This window comes from Jatropha curcas, chromosome 4, assembly GCF_041381405.1.
Source record: "Jatropha curcas cultivar XTBG-Jc1 chromosome 4, XTBG_Jcur_1.0, whole genome shotgun sequence".
Classification (NCBI taxonomy): Eukaryota; Viridiplantae; Streptophyta; class Magnoliopsida; order Malpighiales; family Euphorbiaceae; genus Jatropha; species Jatropha curcas.
Window position 1 is genome coordinate 24,273,317 of NC_143154.1, and position 20,756 is coordinate 24,294,072.

The 20,756-nt window shown below is 29.5% G+C and overlaps 3 protein-coding genes across 4 annotated transcripts; 1 reads left to right on the forward strand and 2 right to left on the reverse strand.

Moving 5' to 3' along the window:
* On the forward strand, positions 1–2,523 carry LOC105645450 (protein RGF1 INDUCIBLE TRANSCRIPTION FACTOR 1). The gene is made up of 4 exons (XM_089720788.1): positions 1–116; positions 1,575–1,865; positions 1,962–2,105; positions 2,182–2,523. Exons 1-4 carry the CDS (start codon positions 78–80, stop codon positions 2,329–2,331), a joined length of 624 nt encoding a protein of 207 aa, XP_089576914.1. The 5' UTR covers positions 1–77; the 3' UTR covers positions 2,332–2,523.
* A 128-nt stretch (positions 2,524–2,651) lies between these two features.
* On the reverse strand, positions 2,652–5,313 carry MMD1 (RING/FYVE/PHD zinc finger superfamily protein). Its single transcript, XM_012231070.4, has 3 exons — positions 4,975–5,313; positions 4,535–4,775; positions 2,652–4,444 (listed from the first exon to the last, which is right to left on the reverse strand). The coding sequence occupies exons 1-3, from the start codon at positions 5,267–5,269 to the stop codon at positions 2,932–2,934; spliced, it is 2,049 nt and encodes a 682-aa protein (XP_012086460.1). The 5' UTR covers positions 5,270–5,313; the 3' UTR covers positions 2,652–2,931.
* Positions 5,314–9,640: 4,327 nt separating this feature from the next.
* On the reverse strand, positions 9,641–18,465 carry LOC105645449 (potassium channel SKOR). 2 transcript variants are annotated; one of them, XM_089720675.1, is made up of 13 exons: positions 17,820–18,464; positions 13,769–13,993; positions 13,618–13,681; positions 13,201–13,540; positions 12,794–13,089; positions 12,420–12,500; positions 11,891–11,989; positions 11,548–11,769; positions 11,260–11,448; positions 11,069–11,144; positions 10,692–10,986; positions 10,467–10,588; positions 9,641–10,004 (listed from the first exon to the last, which is right to left on the reverse strand). In XM_089720675.1, exons 1-13 carry the CDS (start codon positions 18,062–18,064, stop codon positions 9,754–9,756), a joined length of 2,505 nt encoding a protein of 834 aa, XP_089576801.1. In that variant the 5' UTR covers positions 18,065–18,464; the 3' UTR covers positions 9,641–9,753. The 2 variants fall into 2 exon arrangements, with proteins under 2 accessions (XP_089576801.1, XP_089576802.1); XM_089720676.1 differs by having other exon boundaries at positions 9,920–10,058; positions 17,820–18,465.
* Between the last annotated feature and the right edge of the window lie 2,291 nt (positions 18,466–20,756).

The following is a 20,756-nucleotide window of genomic DNA, read 5'->3' on the forward strand; positions in this document are numbered from 1 at the left end:
TTAATTAGACACTTTGATTTTATCGATTCCTTATAATTTCTCTCTCCCTAATTTTATATTTTTATTGAAACAAGAACATGATAATGAGTCAGTCTTCCTCTAAAGAAATTGAACAGGTATGCTTAATGCCTTTTGTTTAATTTTTATTAGTTTAATTTATTTTTCATTTTTTCCTTAATTTCATTCTAGACCTTTCTTTTAATCTTTTTGAGTTACATCTACTTTCAAATTGCAGTGAGTATAATAATATTTTAAAAGTTCGCTCTTTTAAAAAAAAAAAAAAAATTGCAATTGATTGTGCATGGTAAAAAAAAAAAAAAAAAAAAAAAAAAAAAAAAAAAAAAAAAAAAACCTCACTTTCTATGAACAAGATGCAAAATATGAATTTATAGTCATAATTTTATATTTTACTTTTTTTCAACAGCAGAAGGAGAATTAAGTTTCACATTTTTAAGAAATATTAATGGCGTCGATCTTACCGGTTTCTTTGTAAAAGAGGGTCGAGAATCAGAAAGATTCTTTTCAAGTTTGAATTTGTTCATTTGGAATCTCGAATTTTCGATATTCTTTTTTGTTTCTAATCAAATGAATAAGTACTGTATATCAATTGGTACAGAATAAAAATAAATCATTTTAATTGAATTAGAGAAGTGAAATTAATACGATGTAGAAAAGTCGATCCCTAATCTTTTATTGCAGTAAATGAAAATTCAAAATCGAAGAAAATAATTTTCTTAAATACATTTTAATTGAATTAGAGAAGTGAAATTAATACGACATAGGAAAAGTCAGATCCCTAATCTTTTATTGCAGTAAAAGAAAATTCAAGATCGAAGAAAATAATTTTCTCAATCTAAAAGAAAATCTAGCATAATGAGCCTAACTCACAAAACAAAAACAGTAAACATAGAAAAAAATTGTTTTTTAAGGATACCAAAATGTAAAAAATTTATGTGTTAAAGTAAAAGATTATGTGTCCAATATTAGAGTACTAGAGTTACATATATATTTTTAAAATTTTTAGCATTTAGATAAATAGATAACTTTTCAAGTAGGGATATGAGGAACAACCTATTGTATAAGATCTGTTCAACAATAATAGCTATTTTAGTATATGTTAACTGGTAGTCGTTCATATAGCGGGTTAAATTAAAAGTGTTTAATAAAAATATATTTTTAAATTATAAGTGTTTAGTTATTTAATTAGCTGTTTAATTTAAAATAACAAAAATGACATTACTTGTTTAATTAGTTAAATTCGGAGGAAGAACACAATGGGTCTGATTGTCAAAAACAATTTAATTAAAAGCTAAACACTAAAAGCTCCTTCAATCTAAAAGTTATAATAAAAGCTATTTTACAGAATGCTGCATCACTTGCTCAAAATGCTAAAAGCTAATATAAATACTGTTGTTGAATAAGGCCATAATAGAAAAAAAAAAAAATCTAAATATGAAATGTATGATTTTGCACTTATTAATGATTTCAATTATGTAAATTGGTAACTTGGTGATTCAATCATTTTCCTTTTGTTTTTTTTTTTTTTATTAAACTAATATAATTTTAATTTTCAGGGTGAAGAAGCAGAAGCAATTCACAGAAAGAACAACAGTAATAAGAAACCAGCATATGAGTGGCTAGAAAAATTTCTGAAAAGAACATTCTTTGAATCATGTACAACACATCCTATTAGAAGAAATGAGATAAATAGATATTGCATAAATTGCAATTTATCAGCATGCCAGTATTGCATGTCCTCAACCAATCACAGGTACCATAAAATTCTGAAAATATATAGACATGTTTACAAGGATGTTGTCTCTCTTGGAGCTATGGAGAAGTACATTGATTGTTCTCACATTCAGGTATTTATCTTCTTCATCAAATTGCAAGCAAGTGTTTTTTAATTCCTTTTTCCGGATTGATATTTAGTTCAGTGTTTTTTAATTGTTGGGTTAAAGCCATATAAGTGCAATAAGCGCTTAGTTATAGCTCTGAATCCTCTTCCACACTGCGGTCCGCTTTTGAGTACTGGAGTTTGTGACGTCTGCAAGAGAAGACTGGCTGAGCCTGAACTCTACAATTACTGTTCTATTTCTTGCAAGGTAATGTGTATATTTTCTCTAAAGTTTGGTACTTGCACAGTGTTTGATTTTGTTCTATAAATTGTTTAATTTTCAGGTTACAGCATTTGCAATGAAGGCAAGTGAATCAGATCCTCCATTTCTCTGCATTCAGATTCCAACTAGTATAAGAAAAAACAATGAGTCAAAAACAGAGAAACCCAGGGGAAGAAGGAAAGGCATACCTTGCAGGGCTCCCTTCTTCTAAAAGAGTTAGTTAGTATCTCTACTTTATTTTGAAACCAAATTGGTCTAATGTAGTGGAGCACCAAATATTAGAAGTCTTTGGTCTTGAAGGTTGGAATTTTCTTTGACATTGGAAGTAACTGATTAAAACTCTTCTTCTCTGTCTCTTCATTTATGCAAATTCATAAACAGCTTCTTTAATTGGGATGACAAAAAGGGCAAAGGTTGGATTGTCTGTTTTTTTCTCATTCTGCTGCAATTGCATACTCTTGTTTTCTGCTAATAAATTGCATTCCTTAACAAATTGAAATCTGAATATTATACATGCGCCCACATTAACACACAGAATATGTATTATGCATATAGTCCAAAAAACGAAATCTTTTATTACATTCTGCACTAACAAGAATTCTTTTCCAAATCTCATTTACATCATCCTGTTACAAGAATTGTGTACAAAAATCTCTATCTCAAGAACATTAACAAAAAGATTTATGCTCTAGTTATCATTTTCGTATGTCAAAACAATTCGAATTTACATGTAAAAAACTCCTAGTGCTACTTGTAGTGGTTGATTATGTACTTAACGGCAGAAGCTGCCATTTTCCACTGAAACCAATCTTTACTTCACTAATTCTGCTACATATGCATTTGGTGGAACCATCAACAAATGATCAGAATTCTCAAATTCCACTTGAAGTTCATTTGTTGGTTTGACAACAGAATTGCAGCATTCTGTGCAGATGAAAAGTGGAGGCACAGTCTTCGAGTCATCAATGCCATTGCAGCGAGTATGCTCCCACACTTCACAAATATCACATGCTACCATTCGCTCTCCATCATCGTCTTGAGCCCCACATTCACATCGTACCTTCCAATTATCAGGCCCAGCTTCATACCTCAATTCAGTATTTAAGTCCACTCCATTTCCTTTCATAAAAAGTTCTGAGCCAGATTCAACAACACCAAACAACACTTCCCAATCCTCCAATTCTTCCATTAGTTCAATCTCTGTAACCACAAAATTCTCCAAGATATAATAAGTATCTTTCAAGGCATTTTCTGCTGCTCGTTTGAGTTCTGCTACTGTTGCATGTAATGGAAGCATAATAATCTCACCAGGAGGCAATTCTCTAGTGAATTTAGTTCCTGCTTCAATTATATTTGGCATCACTTGACATATGTATCTCAGTAACTGATCCTCTTCATTTTCAAATGGCCATTCCTTCACAAAATGCTTGCTGTCTAAGATTGCCTGTGTTGCTGTTTCCACTAATTCTGATTCTGGATAATTCATCAGAACTTTCATATACAAATAACCCATATCACCATACAAATCAGCTCCTGGCACTAATGATGGCACTGGAATGGGGTCTGCAACTTCTTCTTCTTCTGGCTCAGTGACCTTAACTTTCCTATTATCAAGTTCATCAATTGAGTACTCCAAAATCCTTGTCTCAAGATTCATTGCACGGTGAACAACATGATTTCCAACAATTACATTGTTCATTGACTTTAGAACATAATCAAGTAAGCCAGTATCACCAATGTGCATTCTAGCTGCATCTCTCACGTCTTGTCGAGTCATACCTTGTTGACTGAACTTATCAGTCCTTTTCTCCTTCAACGCACTAACAATCACCTCAGCTGCATATTCTAGCCTTTTTTTAGACCATCTACTATCCAAAGTACCAACCAGAGAGCTAAACTTCCTATATCTAGTATATTTTTCCTTCACTACAGGCTTCTTTTGAGAGGCTATAACCATTGAAGACTTGACATTAGAATCTATGCTTCTTTTCTTCTGTGCACAAGGACAGGATTTTACAATAAGCATAAACCTAAGAAGATCTTTGAAAGTGATCAATGGGGTTTCACTGAAATTTCTATAGAAACTGATTATTTGTTTCATTTCCTGGTGTACTTTGGTGTCTTTAAATTCCTCAATGATTTTATCAAGCTCTAAAGAGCAAAGAATTTCAATTGCTTGATTATAGTTTTGCAGTTTAACACCAAAGCTTCCTCTACAAAATTTATAACCCCATCTACCAAACCAGGAATGCCCATAAGCAACTCCATAAAGTAGGCGAAGTTCCATGCCTCGCTTCTTTGAAACATCCTGAACACTGATTTTTCTGCAAAATTGAAGAAATGGGTAAATATTCTTATATGTCAACAAAATCAAATCAAAAAACTCAGTAAATTTATTAAGGTTTTAAGGTTACCTAGCTTGAAGATTTGCACATAGACGATCCCACAGATCCATAATTTCTCTACCACAAAGGATTTTGGAACCTCCTTCAATGCCGTTAATACACAGCAAATGACCAAATCCATTGCAGTGAATTAAACCATGTAAGAGATGATTTTGGAGATCAAAAACTCCTTCTAATTGCTCATTCCACTCACTATCATTAGGTATTATCAAATGATATCTTCGTTTGGACACAAAATTATCACCCCAACCTAAAAAATCAAAATCCAAAGCAAAATCAATTAAATTCCCAAATTATGGAATAAATCAAAAACTTCAGACTGAATAACAAAGCCCATTTGACAAATCAAATGACTTATAAGAAATTAACAATAAAATATTCCAAAAATAAAAGAACTTCAAAAGCGCAATTCAGATAAAACATAAAGGATCAAAATAGAAGAACCTAACCAGTACATCTGCAGTGATCACAAAATGGATTTGACGAATACTTGACATTCTCTTCAATGGTGTAGAGAGGGACAACAAAGCTATTACTCTCAATGAGAAGCAGAGTAGACCAAATTGGCATACCCTCTATAGTATAATCCTGGCGAACTGCGCATTCTTGAAGAAAAATCCGAATATTATCGCGAAATGGACCCATGGGACTTATTGGGCAACCCGGGTCACCAAAACTATGGAAATTATAAAGCTTGGGCCTTCTCTTTCTCTTTCTACACGCTTCAAGAAATGGAAGTGACATTATTGAAGCCAATTAAGCTCTCTCTCTCTCCCTCTCTCTCTCTCGCTACAGAACAGCTAAAGAGCGAAATTTTAACAGAACGGGTGTTTGTTACAGAGTAGTATTTCCCCGCTTAATTTCAAAAAATACTTTTGGACGAAGAGGCCCATGTTACGATAGATATTTACATTTTTACCTTATTTCTGAGCTACTTAAGGTTGAGACATTTTTTAGTCTATTGAATTGCAGTTTGGTTTGTTATTGATCGGACGGTTACTGTGAGATAGGAAATTGTTATTAATTTATTCTAACCGTAAGATTATGAAGCCGTTTTAAAGTTAGTTTAAGAAGCGGCAAGTTGCAGCCGAAAATATTTGCTGACGTGTAGATGAGTCAAATACGGACTGGAGTTCGAGTTGACTCGTGTCTGAGACTTGTTGGGCCTGGGCTGAAGTTTTTGTACTTTATATAAAATTTTGAGATTTTTACTATGAAATGAAAAAGGTCAAAAAAAAAAAAATTTATTTGCAACATTAATAGAATTTTATTATCCATAATTATAATTTTTATTCATATTTATAATTAGAAATTACTAAAATAAGAGAATTTTAGGCTCTTAGCTCCATTTGGAATAAATCATGCGAGAAAAATTCAATTCACTTTATGCGTTTAAATAAAACTTAAGATAATAACATTTTCTATTTTATTTTTATTATTCATAATAACTCAAATAAATAGAATTTGAATTTATAAGTAAACATATTTAATTAAAATAAATGTAGTTTGAATTTTAACATTAAATAATATTTCATCTATTCCATTTTAATAGCAACATTTCATCTTTCACAAAAATTAAAAAAATTATTGGAACATATTGATTTTTTAAAAATATATAGTAGAATACTTAAATTTCCCTTCTTAAAATTAAAAACTCTCAATTTAATTTTACTACAAAACTAATGCTAATTTTATTTTATTAAAGCAACACCATTAGAGTAGTACTTCTATTTCATTTTTTTCATGCCCTGATATAATGAAAAATTTTTTTATTAAGTACAATTCAAGAATGATAAAAAAAAAAGAGATGTAAATATAAAAATAAATTATACCTAATAAATATGCGTAAAAATTGAACAAAATAATTATGAATATATTTTCAAAATCCTAAATAACCACTAAAAATAGAACAAAGTAAAATATCTCTTTACTATTATTAAAATAGAATGGACAGAGTGCCAGTGTCATTTAAAAAATTAGGTTAATCCTAGATGTAGCTTTTTAACATACGTAATAGTAAATATTTTTTTATTGAATAATTTTTGTAGAATGTAAAAAATTGAATTCTACTGATAATATTCTCTCCAAATGTGAAACTTAAAAGAATAAAATGAGTTATAGAATAATTGGAACCTAGGTTCACCTTCAATTTGATGGACTGCCAATTATTTAAAAACATTCCTATTAGTATAATGATTTTCTTGTTGAACATAATTAACATTAGTGATAATTTATTTAAATCGACCAATCAGAAATGATAAGTCGTTCTCAACTTGGAAATTAATTTCCTACTTTATTTTTATGGATCACTATCACTTGACTTAAAGTCATAAGATGAACATTTGATCAGTTTGCTTTAAATTGAATCGAATCAGTACAAAAATAAATAAGTTAAAAATTTTTAAAATATAAATTGAATCAAATTTATTAGCTTTTAGAATTGAATTGAATTGAATTGGTTCAGTTTTATTTTTAATTATTTTTAGATGAATTTGAGTTTAATGAAAATAACAACTACAAAGAATTTAATCTTTTCTGATAAAATCAAACCGAATATGTTAAAATTGAACCGGATCGACTTTATCAAACTATGCTCAGGCCAGAAAAGTCAGTTACTGTATGCTTGACTTTTATCAAATACGTTTCATTTCCTGTTGACTTGCTAACCACGCAATTATTACTGCTTATATATCAGTATCAATTGCTCCCATCTTCACATTTTTCATTTCAAAGCTAAGAGAAAGAGCTAAATCTATCACTGCAAATTTTTACTCTTTGTTACCCAATCGATGAATCGTCTACGGGAAGCCATAGAAATGTGTTCTTCTCTTCCCTTATTGGGTTGTGTGGTTAGAACTATATTTCACCTATTCGCTTCTTATGAATCATCCTCAAGTTCTTCAACCACTGTGGCGATGGATGAGAAAAAAGATGAAGCAATTGCTAATAACTCCATGGCCCAGAAGCACTTCCGACAAGTTCAACATATTCGGGCAGCTTAGAGCTTATTCTGTTCCCTTATTTATAAGGATTTACAAGATCCTATACTAGGTAATAATTATCGATTTTTGTTCAATTTATGAAATGAGTTTAGGTAATTAAATGGAAAATGTCTATTTAGTATTGATTTCTTAACATGATCATAGATTGATCGTGCTTTTATTTTGCTATTTTAGTAGCTTACAGTTAATCTTGTTCGTATTTAACTGTGTTTTCACTGGTTACGTGTTATGTAATTTTTAGTTAATGAATAATTTCTTATATTGTATTTATATCTTTCGATCCTTACAAACATGGTTTTAGGTTAAAAAATTAGTATATGAACTTATTCATAATTTTAGTAATTTTGGTTGTTTATGATCATGGAGCTAAAAATCAAGTGGGACATAAGCTTTCTAAGTTAGCTTTTAATTCTTTGGATGAAAAAGTTTATCATTTCTTTCTCAAGAAAAAAAAAAAAAAAGTTGTCTGATGAATAAAAATTATATTACAGACATGCTATACAATTTATTTAAAAAAAGTTTATTATAGCTCATTTCTTTCTCAAAATTTTGTTTAATAAATTCTAGACTTCAACATTTTCAATTTTTAAAAAGAAATAAAGATACAGCGAATAGCCAATTAGAGAGCTATTTTTGTGATAAATTATTAAATATTTTAATTTTTCACTGCATCTTTGTTTCTTTTTAAAAAATTCTGAATTTTGGAGTTTAAATTTTTTGCACCATATTCTTGCATAATTTGTATTTATTTATTTCACTTATTTAAGAAAAATAGAATTCCACTTAGATCGTAATTTGATTTTTTTTTTTTTTTTTCATTAAGTCTCTATCCAAATTAGTTGAAGAAATAAATAAATGCCTCAGCTCAAAGTCTCTATCCAAATTTAATAATTAGCTCAAACTCAGAAAAACCTTCATCCGATGATTGAATTCGCTGCCAAACTAGTAGTCTTCGTTGGCTTATTAAATTATGTTATAATTGCAATTTAGTATATAAAAAAAAAAGTGTCTTTTGGTCATTTAGGCATGAACAATCTTACTTTTAAAAATAAATATGAACACAATTAGAAAACTACACATCTAAACATTGCAATTATAAGATTTGGTTTTTTTTTATGTAGATTTAGACATATCAGTTAGGGTTTAAATATAAGATTTGGAATCAATTTTTTCCATTCAAAGATTCTTTGAGTTAGAAAATGCCTATCTCATTATTAATGATAATATTTAAAAACTAATATTTAAGCTTACCAACTCAATTGGAAAACTTAAAAATTAATATTTTTTTAATTTATAACATATATAAATGAGGGAATGATAGGAGAATATATAGTTTGCCAAAATTATCCTTATTAATTGATATTAGAGATATTCAAAATTACCTTTAGTTTTGGCCAATTAAAAACATCAATAAACTAATAAAAAATTTTTATTCTTTATTTTCTATCTCTACCATTTGACTTTATATTTTTTATATAAAGATATTTAAGACTGTGAAAATTTTGAAAATATTTTATTTTATAAATTTATTCTTTTAAATAAATATATCTATATATTTATTTTTTATAATTTTATTGAATGTATTTTTTAAAATTAATTTTTAAATAAATAGATATAGACAATTAAGCATTTGAAATTTTTTATTTCAAATTTGATTATTAATAAATATATGTAGTATTTTTTTCTACAATTTGATACACAATCTAACAAAAAATTTTTAAAATAAAGGCATAATTAAGTTGAAATTTTATTATAACATTAGATACTCTAAATAATTAATTAAAAATACAACATTAACTCATTTTATGAAGATTAAAAAATTGAGAGTATTTGGTTGTCTTCTCCTGTTAATTCTGTTGAATTATTAAATACTATCGTCGATTACTGAGTGCCTTCAGATGGATGGAATCGGCAGCTCCTTTATGGCAAATTGCCTCTTAGGTTCTTAATCTAACAGTAAGCTATCAGATTGGGTTGCTCTTGGGACAGTACATTTGCTATTACCATGTAGTGGCTTTGGATATTCAGAAACAGAAACAGTCAATGTTTCATGAACAGGAACTTTTCATTCTGACAAAATTTGGCATGCAAATTCAGATAAGAAGCATATTAGTTTAAGTTCAAACAAACAAGCTTATTTTATTATTATCTGATTGAATGCAGCACGTATGCAATTTGGACATAAAAAGGTAGTAGGATACAATAATATACAGCAGCATGAAATTTTCATAACTGATGTGTTTCACTGATTAAATACAACTTTGCACCATCATCAATAAATTCTACATGAAGAATTTTTCCTCCATTTTCTGATAGAATACAAGTATAATCATTTGGAAGCTGTAGCTGTTCTGCTGCAGTTTTTATAAGCTCTTCCATTGTTTGTGGTATCCATAACACTATCCCTGGTCTTCTATTTTCTTTTGGACTCCATGGATGGAAAGGGAATACTGTGCATTTTCTTTTATGTACTTTATCTGCAATTGGCAACAGCAGTTCTTTTATCGTCTTCAATTACTTAAATTCAAGAACTAACAAAAAAATCCAGAAAATAAAAATAAATTAGGTATCTTCTCAATTATATGAGCCTACATATTTATATAGAATGTTACTAGATGGAATCACCTAACTGGAGGTGACAAATTCTCATCCGACCTACAAACCAACCCAAATCCGCCTGAATTTACATGAAACCTGAAATAACCTAAACCCGAAAGAGCTGAATCTGACGCAGTTCAACCTGCCAGACTCATTTAGCTAATCTTTCCACAATGTGATTGAAACAAAATAATAAAAAAGTTAATTTTTTTAGCTCCTCTAACTTTAATTTCTGACCCGTCACTATAGATACCCTCCCAAAAGACAAACCAAATTATTCGACAGCCAATTTAACTTTGTGGTTGTAGTATCGGAAAAATGTCAGTTTGCATTATCAATACCTGAGATTTCTTGTGATTGAGAAGGGAATTCTGCTAACTGACTGGATTTTGCATCTTCCAGTAGTTTGATCAAATTCTTGTTTCCACACATCCGACCTTCATCAAGCGGAGTTTTTCCCCATCTGATGATGAGTTTAATAGCAAGAAAGCAGTTTAGTTATTGGAATGGTATAATTCTACATTACTATTTTGATATGACAAATAAAATGAATATTTAAAATCTACCTGTCCTTAGAGGAAACACTAGCTCCAGCTTCTAACAGCAACTTTGTCATAATATATAGTCCTTCTGAGGCAGCTACATGAAGTGGGGTCCTGTGATCATAATCCTTGGAGTTTGGGTCAATTCCATTGGACAAAAGCCTTTTGAGAAGATCAGAATCCCCCTTTGAAACAGTTGAACAAAGAAAACTACCAGCATCATCCAGGCTCAAGTGAGCCCCTTGTTTAACAAGTAAAGATGCAACATGATCATGTCCATTCTTGATGGCTTCAAATAAGGGCGTATTTCCAAATTTATCTACCAAAAACACAACTTATTATTATGACATATAATAATAGTTAATTTTACAAAAACCATAAAGGGGAAAAAACAACCTTACCTTTAATGTTAATATCAACTCCTTCTTGAATAAGGAAAAGTGTAATGTCTTCATCACCTCTTGATGCTGCAAGATGCTGCACAAAAAAAAGGTTGTTTTAGATAGATTTAAAACACATAACCTATAGGAACTTTATTTATCTTGATAGATACAGATGTATATATTAATAATATTCATCAGCAAATCCCTACCAAGGGTGATCTTCCATCATAGTCTGTTCTATTTGGATCAGCTCCTGCACGGACAAAGCCTTTTAGCTGATAAAGGTCACCATTATAAGCTGCATTGTTCACCCTCAAAGCAAGTTCAGCTTCTTGCTTTCCTATGTGAAATGAAAGGTCCGATTCTAGTTGCTTATCTCCAAGTCGACATTCTTTCCCCTGTCAGTTTTTCAAGCTTATAGATTGACTGCAAGCAAAATGTTCTTACATACATGATATGATGTAGAATAAAAAAAGGAATAACCCAGGGTTAGTTACCTCTAAAATGTTGTTCAAGATTTTACGTCCATCATAAAAGTATATCTCAAGTATATTAGAGAAAGATTGTTTGTCAATCCGTAGAAGCCGGCATAATTCACAAACTCGAATAGTATATGGCTGAGGAATGTTGCAAAGGATGGAAATTTCTCCAAATGTGCTGTTAGGCTGTAAGAGTGAGACAGTCTCTTCTGATCCATCTTCGCCTGTCCCTACCATTTCCTGCAACCAACAAAAGATATTTGTTTTAGCATTCTACCATTACTAAAAGATTATCCATACAGATTACAAACTAAAGATAAAATAACATAAAATATTATATCAATTTAATTAGCAAACATACCAGCACACCATGACAGACAAAATAAAGTTGATCTACCACATTTCCTTGCTCCATAATTACTTCTCCTGGGAGAAAAAACTCCTCATGGAGCCTAATAACCTGCAACAAGTAAAAAATAAATTAAATAATAAAAAAGATGAATAGAGATATGTGCACTACAATGGATAAGCAGTCATCCAAAAATACAGAATAGGGAACAAACTATCCGGAAAAAGCTAGAAAGTGTACCATTTGATGACAGAGAGGGACTGACTAACTATGGTTTGCAAATGAAGGAGATAGGCCTAGGAATACACCAATACAAAAGAGTGACTTGTTAAAAGTAGAAAATATTAAGAGGAAGATTCAAAAAGGCATGGATAGAGAGAACAGAAGACGATAGCACTACCCACAACCTACGAGAGAATGTATGATCGTACAGCTGTGAATGTTCAAAATGGTTCATGCAGCCCATCCAATCTATCATTGTTTACACTTATTTATCATGTCCAAAATGCAATAGCTCCAGAAAAAATGAAAAATGACTTACAATCTGGTTAATAAATTCTGCTGAGCATCCTTTGAGCAGGGTCACTTGTTCAATAAATGGCAAGTATAAAGTTTGGGAAATCTGCACAAGAGTACACATAATGATAAAGCCTGAATTTCCTGGATAAACTTGATAATGCATAAGACATGTAAAAATTATAACAACTGCAAATTCACAGTCTATAAACAGAACCAGATATTGAAAAAAATATATGGTTTGGCACGCAATCATTCCCTTTTTAAGCCGAAGATAATTAATTCTCGTCCTCTTTTAGAGATCTTTGTTTATTTTTCTTTCTAAAATCTAGTGTTTATATTAGAGAAAAGTGTTGCCATTTAAAAGAGACCGAAAACATAAAAAGCAGAGAATTTTACCTTAGCACGAATAGATGCAGGAAGATCCTGAAGAACAGAAGCTTCTGTGTAACTGCTTTCGTACTGTAAGCGCACATGGCCTTTGATCTGGTTACGTATGTCCCTTCCAAGTCTATTTCTATTCATATATTTGATGAGATCTTTCATTTTATCCCTGAATTTTTCTGTCTTTGATCCTTTCACAATTAGTGCTGTCATATTACCGATCAGATAAGCACCCAGAACCATATCAAAGGACACGTATATCATTACAAATATCATTTCCCTTAGATTGACCGCATGAACATCTCCATAACCTGTGGCACAGAAAGCACACTCATTTAGCATTACAAAAATGGAACATTACAGAAACCCATAATGTAACAGGAGTGTCAAATACCATATTATAGCACACAGAGGGAACTTACCAACAGTGGCCATAGTGACAACAGCAAAATATAATGATGTTGTATAACGCTTCCAGATATCAATCTCCCTGAAGTGTGAATAACTGTAATCACCCATCTTTAAGCTTCCAATCCAAGTATAACCCTCTTCAGCAGCAGGCAAAGTGGTAGCCAAATAGTAAAAGATGCAGGCTGCCGTGTGCGTGCAGTAGAGTTCTACTGCAGTAAGTTTTATGATCCTGGTAAACAGGTAATTTATTCGTATATCCTTCTCCATCTTTTGGAAAAATTCAGTAGCTTTCCGCACCCGACTCAGCCTAATCCACAACAGATACCTTACTTCTTCTCTACGTCCACAAGCCTGTTTCAAAACATTTAAATTTCCAAGAACCTCCAAAATTTTGAGAGAGAAAAATGACCAGAGATATAAATGAATACCTTGTAGATAATGTCCCAAGGCATGCAAGCTAGTAAATCAATGATAAAATGAGATTTCAAATATCTGCAACAAGTAAAATCAGTAAACATAGTCTCAAATAAAAGAGTAATGTTCATAATAGAAGAATCATAGAGGGGAAAAGAAACTTACCGAAGAGCAATAGGAGTACGTTTATATACCATACGATATGTCTGGTGGTCTCTATAGGCAATGAAGAATTGTAAAATAATATCTAATAGGAAGGCAAGCTGTCCAACTATGTCGAGTATGAAGAGGTTCTCAGGTAATCCCCTGAAGAAGCCAAACTCCATTGGTGTAAAGAAGGATGAGTAAATTGCCCATATCAATATGAATTTGGTCCATGCCCTATACCATCTGCATTATTCACCCATAATTAAAACAAAGTGTAACATAAATTCAAAATGTTAAAAATAAAATATTTATATCGACATGCCTTGAAGATGTTTATTAATTTGTGATTGGATTAACAAATAAGGTACATAATAAAAGGAGTATAATTTCCTTTGTTACCAACACAATTTGATGATACCAGGTCCTAGATAAGTTCATCATAAACAATTTATAGAATAAAATTAGCATACGTTTACTTTATGATGCATGTGAAATCAATTCTTCAATGGCTTAGTCATCCACGATTAATTTGTTAAGATTATCCGTTAACTAAAAAGAGGGAAATCAATTTAGTAGTTAATAAAAACTAATATGTGATACCACTTCACCACTTCAAAAGATGCTTTTCCTTAGAAAAGCACTTCAGAATAATAAAAGATAACACAACCTCAGTAGTTAATAATTTAAAATAGTAACTTCTTTCAAACAAAAGAGTCATTTAAAATCACCAGTTTGATGCATGTTATTCAAAGGGGAGGGCTGTCTCCTGCTATGCAGCAATGTTGTCCGTTAGGTCTACCGTGTATAAAAAAAAAAGTCATTTAAAAAAGTTCAAAAAAAAAAAGGCAGATTTGAAGGTACAATAAAGGCAACAATTTGATGGATTCAGTTAATTTGATTTAAATTTTCACACAACCGAAATAAAAGAATTTTTTTTAAAACAAAATAAAACCGAGATGTATCAAAATACTGTAAATAAAAAAAGAAAATTAAAATAATCGAATTAATTGAAATTTTGAAAAAACATATTATGAAGTTTGGTTAGATTATTTTTTTTCCTTACCTGAATGATGAAGTCTGGTTAGATTACTGTTTATAAGGCTGAATCGAATTAAAATAATCAAAATTTAGCAAAATACAAAATCAAATTAAAGTAAATTAATAAAAGATTAACTAAATTACCAAAATTAAGCCAATACGATTTAATTATTAGTTAACCCAACCAACCAACCAGTCACGGGACGCTTTCCTTACGTAAATTTGAGAAGAAACAATTCTCAACCAATGGAAGGAAACAAAGGTCAACATGAGACACGTTGTGTAGTCTGTTCAGATAAAACATGAGCAGGTGGGTTGCCTACTACTCTCCGGACAATTTTTTATTATAGATCGATTATTTTTTCAAATAATTATAAACTTATATTCCTCATAAATTCACCAAATTATTTCAAATTTGGAAAAGATACAATAACATGAAGAAATCAACCGGTGAGAAATATTTTCATTCTCATGAAATAAAAAGTTGTATTATGTGGTGTACATATCTCTCCCATCTTTTACTGGTTTTTCCAATATAAATTCTTAGAACTACAATTATAATTGAGCTGAGTCAAACTTGAACCTGCCAGGTTCGAAACTCAATAAATCTAAAAATTTAGGCTTGGGTTGGCTTGATGAAATCTCGAGTTCGACTCGAGCTCGGTTTAAGCTCGACTTCAAACTCGAATTCAACTTGAAAAATTTTAAACTCGAGCTCGGCTCGAAGTTTGAGACTTGAGTAATCTAAAATAATATTATATATATATATATATATATATATATATATATATATATATATATAAAAGATCGATAAGACTTGACAAGTTTTTAAGCTGAATATCATTAGGCTTGAGCTCGAGTTCGAGCTCGATTTGAGCCGAACCTTTTTAATTTTTTATTTTTTGAGCTGAGCTCGAACAGCTCATGAAAAATATAAAAGTTTCATCATTAATCTTAAATTTTTTTTTTTTTTGGGAACATTCATTCATTCATTTTAAATTGAAAAATTAAGATAAACAAAAAAATAATCAACCCCTTAAAATTTGTAATTAAATAATTATGGGCATGATCTATCACATCGATTTTATATTGCATCAAGTCAAATAATGGTGCTAAGGGACAGATTAATAAAGTAATCACTGTCATGCTTAAGTATAATCAACTAATTTTATAGCTGGTTAATAATTAATTAGTCATGTCTGCCATACATGTTTACAACTAAAGGGCCATTTGGATGCAAACATCAACGTCTTTTTTAAAAAAAAAAAAAAAAAAAAAAAAAAAAAACAATGGTCAAATTAAATATTCTAAGAAATTATCAATGCCCATCTTTATGAGGAGAAATTCTTAGATGATTACAAACCAAATACATGACTATATATACTAAAATAAATTAATACTAATATTTTCTGCACATCTACATAAATAATTATTGCTTATCACTTTAATTTCTTTAGTTTTCTGAAGTTTCAAAAATGACTATTAATTTATTATGCTGTATGATAAGAATAGAAGAGATGAGTGCATTCTAAGAGTCTCGTCTAAATCTAATGTCCAAAACAAGTTAATATTAATATAAAATTTTTGTTTTTCTATTATTTAAAGAACAACTTAATTCCAAATTAATAGGTAGCATACTTTTTGGTTCCCATAATTTAGAAATAAATTCCGATTTCAAAATAGTAGGATGAATTGTTAATACTTGAAATTTGAAACTTTTTTTTATTAATAAATTTAACATTAAATGTAATTGTCATGTATATAACTATCAAAATATACATATATATGGTACACCAAGATATAGCCTAGTGATTTGCGTATTATGATTCAAGTTCAAATCCCTCTTTCCAATACTTAAAAAAAATACATATATAAGTGTACGTAATTGTTGTGAAAAAATTAATTGGTATAAATACAAATATTTGGTAATACATACTACAAAATTTTTATTTTAGTTTAGACCGTCAAAACCAAAAAAGTATACATAGTTGATAGTATGTACTAAAGTAAATATGGAATATGAATCAGTTTACTATATAAATATATTTGTGCATAAAAATAAATTTTATATATCTAATTGTTATGATAATTTATTAAGATTAAGTAAAGAAAAATATTATATAAGTTGAAATAGATTTTTACTTTGAATATACTTACTTTTATGTTGTACAACATATATATATATATATATATAAACATAATACTTAGAAATAATTTATAATAATTATACACGCGATAAAATTAAAATTAAAAATATGCAGTAATTAATAAATAATTTATAAATTAGGAAGTAAAATATATTTATGCTAGTATTAAATTAAAATTAATCATTTAAATATGAATTACACCAGCATTTTTTTTTTTTTTTGACAAAGCTATTATAGTATATAATGTTATATATTGCAATGACGCAATTTTAGTGGACTTTAAATTCAATTCATCATCAATGATTCAATCCGTATTAGATAGGAAATAACTGGTTGATTAGATGATTGGAAAGGGATAAAACTTAAAACCTTTTAATTTTAGGCAATCCTGCCACTAGAATAACGGATTATTTGTGTTTAAATTACAGCAACATTTTTTTAGTTGTCCACATTCCTAAATCTCCAAAAGGAAAACTACCTATTTATTGAAGGTTTTGTTTATACTTTTCTCATAGCTCCACGTCGAGCTTCCTAAATGAACTACTACAGTATATACTATTTGCTTTGATTTTGCCACTGTAAATCATATCTTACTCCTTAAACCTGAAAAATTATAAACCGTTGGATTATTGGAAAAAGTCAAGGTAGTGACTTTGACACTCTATCCACTAAAACTCCGCCACTAAAAGGCGGGAAACACGGTTCCAGCCTTAGTTGCATCTCAACCTTGAAAACTAAACAATATCTACCTTTAAAAAAAAAATCCAAATTTTAATTTCGGTCACTACTTTCTTTTTTTTTTTTTTTTAAATTTTAAGAACAGTAACTAAAAAATTAAAATTAAAAAAATAATAATAAAAATAAAAATAAATGAGAGTGCCTACCTGTTATCGGGATGAATAAAGAGGCTGGAAGAGACGTAACGAATGCCATTGATGACCGATTCACGGCTCAACTTTCTTCGATTTGCTGAGTCAAGCTGTAACTCGTTCTCTAACAAATTGAATTGGCTAGCTTGCGATGATTTTAATCTCTCTCTCAAATCTTGCACCTCATACTCTCCTTCGTCTTCTATTTCCACTTCCTCCTCCTCCTCCCCCTTTGACTCTCTTCTTCTAAAAGACCTCATATTAATTAATTAATTAATTAATTTTCAAAAACTGAATTCAATTTCAAATAGCAGATAGCAGATATATATACTAGTATTGTTGTTGCAGTGAGGAGAGTTCGAGAGAAATCAGATCGGAAGCATTAAATAGACGAGAGGAGGAGGAGGAGGAGGAAGGGGCGGAGAAGAGAGGGAGAGAGAGAGAGATGGTGCAAGTTGAAAAGAAAGATAACCGCAAACAAGTGCTTTATGTGAAAGAGAAAAGAAAGTGTGTCTCATTTATATAGTTAATACATGGAATGGATGGAATTCACGAGAAAAATGGGTGATGTTGGAAGGAAAACAAATCAGGAACTGTAGAAAGGTTGCTTGATTGGTGATATTTGAGTGCTTTGCGGCGACAGGCAATGATACGTTTTTTGCAGCGAGATCTTGCGGGATAGAAGGTTATTATTTATAGACGGGCAAGCCAATCTAACGGCGACAAAAATATTCGACTATTGTTTGGTTTTTTCTTTTTTTTTGGTGTGCGCGCTGCCACGTGCAATTAGAGTTAAACTGTGTTTGAAACGACCTTTTAAATAATTTTTAACATTTAAACCTGTTTAACCACCATTTTTTATAGAGTTCAATAATATAGTATTGTATTAATTTTTAAATGTTAAAGTAATATTTTATAAAAAAAAAGTTAACCACATAAATTTAACTTTTTAACATTTATAAAAAGCTATTAGAATAACTAATAATTTATAAATTCTGTTAAAATATTTTTAAAAACAGTTAATTTTGTAAATAGACATTTAAAATTAATATTAATGTTAAGGGATGTTGAGAGCATAAATGACTCGGATCATTTAAATAAGAAATTGAATATTTCACCTTCTTGTAAATGGATAAATTTTTCGTGGCAGTATAAATCTACTTTTTATAAACACTGGTGTGAATAGAATTAAGCCAATCTAAATAATACAAGAGTATTTATTTTTTCATTGGTTAACTGTAGAACATTGGATTAAGAACAAGGCTTTTACTAGCGTGCATAGGTTAAAAAAATTCTGTATAGATATAGAATTTTAATTACGTGACACCTCAATGTATCGACCTGTATTACCATGTTAGCCATTAAATAGTCTTTTATTCTTTTCTTTTCTTTTTTTTTTTCCCAAACAAAATAATTTTTTATGTTATTATTTTTCCTTTTATTTATCTGTATGTCTATTCTAAATATTTTTTTTGACTGAAATATAATTTTGAATTTATTCTTTATTCAAAAAAGTCATATACAATATTAAAAATGAGATTATGAAATACTCTATAATTATATAACAACATACAAAAATATAACAACCAATTTCACTTCAAACTATATGATTGAAAAATTAGTTGTAAATACCATAAAATTACGAGTTTTTTTTTTTTGAAATGATAAAATTAGGACTTTAACAAAATGTATAGATTAAACAAAAATAGAAATATGTATATATAAAGAGAGATTTAAAAAGTTGATAAATTTTAGAATTATACAACTCTTTTAAGAATTGAAAGTAAAATTAGTACAGTAGCTTTGCCCTTAAGAACATTTAACAAAGGTTATTTATTTTTTACTTATCTTTTTACTGTTCTTTATAATTATTATATTCATTGTAAGACGCCAACAAATTATTTTGTAATAATAAAAATATTGATTAGAAATACTAATAATAAAAATATCAATTATCCTTTTAATAAACAGTCAAAATTACAAAAAAAAATGATATTATCCTTCTAAATAAAGGTGTTTGCAGACAATTTTTATTTAGGATATCATTTGTTCTGTTGACTATGGTTAAAACATTATTTTTATTAGTTATGTCTTTCCATAATGTAATATTTATATTAGTTCTTTGAGATTGAGGGAGTGCTTGTTTCATAAAACTTTAGTTTTTGAAAATAATTAAGTGAACTTTTTACAATTATTTTATATTTAACAATTAATCAAATAACTATCTTTATTATATGCCTCTGTTTGACAACTTTTCAAGCATTTGGTGTTTTTATTAAGATCAAAACACTACCTTTTATTGTTTATATCATTCGATGACACAACATTTATACTAACATTTAGAGTTTACAGAACGGATTATGAAATACGAATCCCTTTTAAACATTTGACAGTAAAACAGCTTTCAGCTTATAAAAAGCTAACTGCTATTAAAATAACTAACTTTAACAAATAAGACTTTAAACTACTGTGTAAACAATTAATCATTTATATTTCTTTTAACAGCAAAGTAAATTATTTTATTAATTAATTAATCAAAAAAAAAAAAACTTAATAAACTCTATCTCTAAACTTAATCCAACAGGTTTCTCCTAAGCACCCAAACCTAGTCAAAAAAATGTTAGAGAATAAGAAACATAATATGTAATATATCCAAACCGAAAAATAAATTAATAGCAGAAATTGTTCTTAAGATAAGAATATATTTTAATAAACAAGAATAATCAAAAAGGAACAGGCAACTCAAGTTTTAAGTCATAGAAACAAAGGTAAGAACAATATGTTGAATAAGCATTATCTAAACTAACTCCAACTAAAAAATGATGATGAACTTTCAACCCCTTCTTAGCTAACACATCTTCGAAGGCAGCTATAACCAAGTTAAAAAAGATTGTGGACAGTGAACACCCTTTTTGGCTAAAGCATCTGCAAAATGGTTGCAGCCCCTAACCA

What these genes read in the sequence shown, in the direction of transcription:
- LOC105645449 (XM_089720675.1), bottom strand. Translation starts at nt 18,064, where the DNA reads ATGAGGTCTTTTAGAAGAAGAGAGTCAAAGGGGGAGGAGGAGGAGGAA. An exon ending in CGTACTCCTATTGCTCTTCG is followed by an intron (nt 13,682 to 13,768) that starts GTAAGTTTCTTT and finishes TACTTGTTGCAG; the next exon opens with ATATTTGAAATCTCATTTTA. An exon ending in TTGTCTGTCATGGTGTGCTG is followed by an intron (nt 11,770 to 11,890) that starts GTATGTTTGCTA and finishes TGTTGGTTGCAG; the next exon opens with GAAATGGTAGGGACAGGCGA.
- LOC105645450 (XM_089720788.1), top strand. Translation starts at nt 78, where the DNA reads ATGATAATGAGTCAGTCTTCCTCTAAAGAAATTGAACAG. An exon ending in CCTCTAAAGAAATTGAACAG is followed by an intron (nt 117 to 1,574) that starts GTATGCTTAATG and finishes TTTAATTTTCAG; the next exon opens with GGTGAAGAAGCAGAAGCAAT. An exon ending in TTGATTGTTCTCACATTCAG is followed by an intron (nt 1,866 to 1,961) that starts GTATTTATCTTC and finishes GTTGGGTTAAAG; the next exon opens with CCATATAAGTGCAATAAGCG.
- MMD1 (XM_012231070.4), bottom strand. Translation starts at nt 5,269, where the DNA reads ATGTCACTTCCATTTCTTGAAGCGTGTAGAAAGAGAAAGAGAAGGCCC. An exon ending in TGATCACTGCAGATGTACTG is followed by an intron (nt 4,776 to 4,974) that starts GTTAGGTTCTTC and finishes TTGATTTTTTAG; the next exon opens with GTTGGGGTGATAATTTTGTG. An exon ending in TGTGCAAATCTTCAAGCTAG is followed by an intron (nt 4,445 to 4,534) that starts GTAACCTTAAAA and finishes TCAATTTTGCAG; the next exon opens with AAAAATCAGTGTTCAGGATG.